A 6374-nucleotide genomic window follows, 5' to 3' on the forward strand; every position below is an offset into this window, starting at 1 on the left:
CCAAGACGATCCAGGCTATATAATTAGCTATAAAAATAGCCTGGATACAGGTTATACAGTATTAACCTAATTGCATCTCCCCATATGTATAACACACAAAAAAATTTGGAGGGTAAGACATCAAGTGCCTAACTCTGGGAGACAGTACTATGGATCCCACCCCCAAATAACTTGGATATTCTTCCCAACAGCCTTTATTACCTATAAGCATAATGGTTTCTGATGCTGCAGTATACAGCATATCCTAAGGAGCATACAGTTGTGGCCAATTTGCTGTATATTTTATTTCATCACAGTTTACTCAAAAATTTTTTTTCTAGAATGTATTTCATGTTATTTAAGAATTATGTTGTTGAGTTAAAAATAAACACCAATTTATGTATATCACACCAAAATAAATGTACTGATATTTTTGTCTACTTCTTTCCATTTTCAAGTTTTCTGAAAAGTATAGGCATGAATAATATTATTTCCAAAAAATATTAGTTAATGCAAACATCAATGCATCTGATTATAATGACCTTTCATACACTTGAATTTTTTTTTTACTTTTTATGTGTGTTTTTTGTTTTGCTTTGTTTTTAATACTGTTATATTACAGATGGTTTGAGAACCTTTTTCTTTTCCAACCTATCTTCCAAAACTCAAAATAAAACAGCCTTTCATATAAACTCAGATGTTGAATTTTTTTTTTTTTTGATAAATTGATAGATTCACATTTAGAATGAGCTTGGGTACAGATTGCTCTCATTGCATAAATTAATTAATTTTTAGTCATGAATTGTTTTTGTTTTTTCATTTAGTTGTATTTGCAATTAAAATATGATGGCAAAATGACATTCAACAAAAAGCAGCTGTCCTATATCCAGTTCTCAGGATAAGTGATTCACTAATTGTCTGCTTGCTATATTTTAGAAAACACTCTTTTGATCGATTTTTATCTCAACATTTCTGAGACCAATCCTAATTTTAAAAAAATTAAAAAAATTCCAAAAGAATGTAAAAATTTATTTATCCTGAATGTGTTACAGACATCTAAGCCTCAGAAGGTAGAGCTGAATCTCAGAAGATTGGTTCCATTGTTTACTAACTCAATTGACAAATTACAGAAAAAATATCTGGGGACCAGGATTCTCAGAAGGGCCAGGTCCCCAGGAAACCCAGTTATTAAAAAGAGAAGCCTGCTTCATCCAGGGTCAAACCCCGTCAGAGGAGATGACAAATTTCCACTTGCATGAGGAAAGCACGGCCCACATTTGGGTTCAAGGAGGGAAAGGCAGATCCTGGAGCAGGGACACTTTAGGGATCTCCATGCTGGGAAGAAAGACAGGTAGGAGAGGCTCATGTAGACAGACACAAAGTTTTTCAGAAGGAAATCAACATGGTGTGTGTTTTAGTGTCGAGTGACATAAACTTTGTTGTGTTGTTTGCTTTGGTTGTTGAATTTGAGTTATAAAATTACACAGACTCCAATAAATTCTTCCTCATTATCAAGGCAATTTTAGCCTTTTCTGATGCTCTGTGTGAAAACTAAGTAAATGGTAGTGCCATTTGCACATGACATTGCACGTTGTTTAGAATGCAAATCTTCAGTAACTGGAAAGTAACCAAAAAAGAATTTTTAAGGAGTCAAAAGCCATTTAGTTGACTCTAGGCAAGATTGCAACAGTAACATTTTTATGTTTATTTTCATATAATTTCAAAGAAAGCTACAAAAATTAGATCTGAAGTTATGCTGTGGCTCTAAAGAGGCCTCTAAAGAGGACTCAGCATTTTTGGAGGCAGATGTTTTCATTCTGATTTGATTTGTTTTTTGTTTTATTTTTAGCTCAATATAATTAGTTCTAGCACTGAAGATTGAATTCCTAACCTCCCAGAATGGCCATAGAGTAGCCAGAGAAGATAACCATGGGGAAGGTGATATCTGAGCAGAGTAGGGTATGAGCCACTTAGAGATAATATCCCAGGAAACTGAATGCGTTGAATAGAAATAGAGTCAAGACTTACATTGTTTGAACAATACTAAGGGAGCTGGAGAGCTGGGATCAGAATGCGGTAGGAGAAAAGTGGACAAAGAGATTGCAGAGGAGATGGGAAGAGAAAAGTAGGGTTTGCTACACTGTGAAGGCTTTGGCTTTTCTTTTCTTTCTTAAGCATTAAAAAATCATATACCACATAGTTCAATATGTATAAGAGACATCTAATATTGTATCCCTGATAATAAGTGTATTGATTTTATTAAGATATTATTTTCATTCCATATGAATTTTTCACAGTCAAATGAAGATAATATTCTCAATTATTTCACTCAAGTATGAGAGGAAGAAATAGAACACAGCAAAAATAGTGAACTAAAACAACAATGAATTAACAGTAGATTCCCAATGTGTGCATAAGTGGATTGGCCACACTGATTTATTGACTTAATAGGAATGATTCACAGTACCATGTGCTCCCAGCATACCCAGTAAGCTGGGTGCCACTGTGGGCTTTGAGAAGAGGAGTGACACACGTTGTCCTCTCTTTGCCTTTGTTTCTCTCTCTCTTTCTTTCTCCCTCCCTCCCTTCCTTTTCTTTTTTTTAAATTTTATTTCTTTTTTTCTTTTCCTTCCTTTCCTTCTTTTTCCTTTCTTTTTCTTTCTTTCTTTCTTTCTTTCTTTCTTTCTTTCTTTCTTTCTTTCTTTCTTTCTTTCTTTCTTTCTCTTTCTTTCTTTCTTTCTTTCTTTCTTTCTTTCTTTCTTTCTTTTCCTTCCTTCCTTCCTTCCTTCCTTCCTTCCTTCCTTCCTTCCTTCCTTCCTTCCTTCCTTCCTTCCCTGTTTTAAAAAGTTTCATTCAGGCTGCTTTATTGAGTATTTACTGAACAAGGGCAGATGGCTGCAGATGAGCTACAAGGAGACCATTGAACAATCCAGGTGAGAGGAAGTGGCACTTCTCCATATATTTTCAGGTGGAGCCAGATGATTTGGGTGAGAAATCGATACTAGGTTTGAGAAGAAAAAGTCAAGTTTTCTGATCTGAACAAGTGGGAGGATGGAATAACCACTGATGAGATGTGGGAGACAGACTAAGGGGAGACTCTTAAGTGAGAAAGAAATGCAGGTTAGTTAGTGTTAAGTTCCAGATGCTAATTAGACATGTCAGGGTTCTTTCAAATAGAGAAATTGTTCACATGAGACATATAGTCAAGCTTGATACACACATTTTGGTGCTGAGGGCCAGGTGATAGCATTTACAGTCAAGAGTCTGCATCAAACCTCAAGGGAAATGAGGGTGTATTAAGAGGTATTCAACCCCGAGGGCCTACATTAAAAGGTTGGAGGATGTGGAGAGATGCTAATCAAATAAATGGATACAATGTGAAAGACAGGTCTGTAATGGAATTCAGAGGGCACATAGCTGGGCATCTTAAGTGACAAGAATAGACCCAGAAGATGACGGAATAAACTCAGCCATGTTGACAACAGATTAAGACCATTAGGGATGTTTGAAGAGCCACTGAAACGTGGCATTACTATTTTGGTGGAGTGGTGAGGGAAAAACCCTGATTGCAATGGATTCAAGGGGGGGTGCAGGCAGTTGACAGAGACAACACCCTCAAGAAGGGAAGGAGTGCAAGTGAGCAGACAGATGAAAGCAGTAGGTTTTGGAGAAGAGAATGAAATCAAGACCATATCTTCTTTGTTTTTTTTTTTTAATAAACATTTTATTTATTTGTTTGAGAGAGCGAGCAAGAGAGAGCACACAAGCAGGGGGGAGGGAGGGAAGGAGCAAAGGGAGAAGGAGAGGTAGACTCCCTGCTGAGCAGGGAGCCTGACTTGGGGCTCAATCCTAGGACCCCAGGAGTATGACCAAAATGAAAGCAGATGCCCACTTGACTGAGGTACCCAGGCACCCCATTGGTTCTATATTTTTTACAGGGAGAGAAAACCACCTGTTTACATGCTGAGGAAATGATCTAGCAGAGAGGGACCATTGTTAATTCAAGGAAGTAAGAAAGTGTAATACCTGCAAAAACTTCCACTATGTGGGAGGGTGTAGGAACTAAAGCATGTGTAGGGGGATTTGCCTTAACCCATGAATAGACCTTTTATTTGGAGTGATATGTAGAAAGCAGATGAAGAGAAACTGAAGGTGGGAGGTGGGGAATTTAGTAGCCTGAGTATCTGGATATTCCCATTGGAGAACTTCAGGTTTTCCTTCAGAACAATAGGATTTTGCTGGAGGCATAGATAGACAAGGAAGTGTTGGAAGTTTGAAAAGAGAAAAAAAAATATATGAACTAGTCACTCAGGAGAATGGAAGAGTAAATAGATGAAAGAAAGGTGGAGTCATTGTTCCACAGCGTTAAAGACACACTGAAGTTATTGGTTATGAATCTTAAAAGGACAACATTATGTGTCGTCTCTCATCTCCTTTATTGCATGCAAGATCATATGTGGCAGGTGGATGTAGCCTTTACCCAGGACTAGCTTTGACAATGAATGAAATGGAAGCAAAGGAAAGGTGATGTGTTGAATGTATACAGGGTACATCCTCAGTGGCAGGACATGGTATCCAACTGGGCAAGAAAGGACACTGGTGCAGGTAAAGGTTAGCTCAGCTCAAAGCTTCACACACACACACACACACACACACACACACACACACACACACAGAGCAAGGTATCCATAAATATTGTTTGAAAGGAAAATGAATAAATTTCTCCAAGATGTCATAGGAGATATGCTCAACCTGACTTGTGTATGGGAGAAAAGTCATTGCTTCCATATTTGCCTGCTTTAAAAAAAAATGTTGTTGTTATGCTTAGTTTCCAAGTTTGCTTTCCATCAGAGATTTTTTTGTTTTGTTTTGTTTTGTTCTGTTGTTTCTGTTTTTATTTTTATCTTTGGATCTGAGACTTCTAAATTTCAGAGAACACAAGAAATGGAATTTGCTGAGGTTCTTTCCATGACTTAACATCCACATTAAGCTTATAATATCAAAATATTTTCTTATAAAAACAAGATGAAAATGTTGCTATTAAAGTGTTTGTTCCTATAAAGGGTTGTACACAAAGATCTAAACTATTTAAAGAATTAGTCTCTGAGCTGCTAAACATCAATAGCTACAAATATTTGTATGGCTTCTATATAGTGCTTTTCCAAAATATTTTCTCTTCCACAGGCAATGAAGCCTGCAAATGTGTCCAGTGTCACTGAGTTTCAGCTTCTAGGATTCCAGAACCTTCTTGAATGGCAGACACTGCTCTTTGCCATCTTCCTGTTCATCTACTTTCTCACAATCACAGGGAATGTTGTCATTATTGCAGTAGTGAGCCAGGACCAGCGACTGCACTCACCCATGTATGTATTTCTCAGACACCTCTCCTTTCTGGAGATCTGGTATACATCCACCATTGTGCCCCTTCTCCTAGCCAACCTGTTCTCCCACGGCCAAGCCATCTCCTTCCCTGCCTGTATGACACAGCTTTATTTCTTTGTGTTCTTTGGGGCTACTGAGTGCTTTCTTCTGGCCATGATGGCCTATGACCGTCATCTGGCCATCTGCAGCCCACTCCACTACTCTTCCCTGATGAGTCCTGAGATCTGCACCAGGTTGGTGGCAGTCTCCTGGTTGACAGGTGTTGGCACAGGATTTCTCCCCTCCCTAATGATTTCCAAGTTGGATTTCTGTGGTCCTAACCAGATCAATCATTTTTTCTGTGACCTCCCTCCCCTCATGCAGCTCTCATGTTCCAGTGTGTATATCACCAGGATGGTCATCTTTATCTTGTCAATTGCAGTGCTGTGCATTTGCTTTTTTCTTACACTTGTGTCCTATGTTTTCATTGTATCTACCATATTAAGAATTCCTTCAGCCTCTGGTCGGATGAAGACCTTTTCCACATGTGGTTCCCATTTGGCTGTTGTCACTATCTACTATGGGACCATGATCTCCATGTATGTTCGCCCCAATGACCATCTGTCAGCTGAAATCAACAAGATTATTTCTGTCTTCTACACTGTGGTCACCCCACTGCTGAACCCTATTATCTATAGCTTGAGGAACCAAGAATTCAAAGACGCTGTTAGAAAAGTCTTGAGAAAAAAGTGTGGTATCTATGGAGTAAGAGTGAAGGGGAGTTTCTTTGTTAGGTAAGAAAAATTAGCACAAGAATACACAGTGGATTAATTTGGGGAATATGTGAAGGGCAGGCTCGGAGCCTCCAAACCAGAATGTCATCATTGGCACTATAAGCCATAATTAAAGAGTTTCATCATGGTTACTTGCCAATAACTGTTCGGCAGGCAAATAGCCTCTATCAAATCATTTTAGGGGCAATTTTATCCCTTGACACTTTCTTTCATCTTCTGATAAGAATCTAATTGTGTGAT

The 6374-nt window shown here is 38.2% G+C and overlaps 1 protein-coding gene across 1 annotated transcript; it reads left to right on the forward strand.

Annotated features, from left to right (window-relative positions):
• The first annotated feature begins 5166 nt into the window (after positions 1-5166).
• LOC100480373 (olfactory receptor 11L1) lies at positions 5167-6138 on the forward strand. Its single transcript, XM_034653252.1, has one exon. It carries the CDS (start codon positions 5167-5169, stop codon positions 6136-6138), a length of 972 nt encoding a protein of 323 aa, XP_034509143.1.
• The last annotated feature ends 236 nt before the right edge of the window (positions 6139-6374 follow it).

Source organism: Ailuropoda melanoleuca, unplaced genomic scaffold (assembly GCF_002007445.2).
Source record: "Ailuropoda melanoleuca isolate Jingjing unplaced genomic scaffold, ASM200744v2 unplaced-scaffold7480, whole genome shotgun sequence".
NCBI classification, from domain to species: Eukaryota; Metazoa; Chordata; class Mammalia; order Carnivora; family Ursidae; genus Ailuropoda; species Ailuropoda melanoleuca.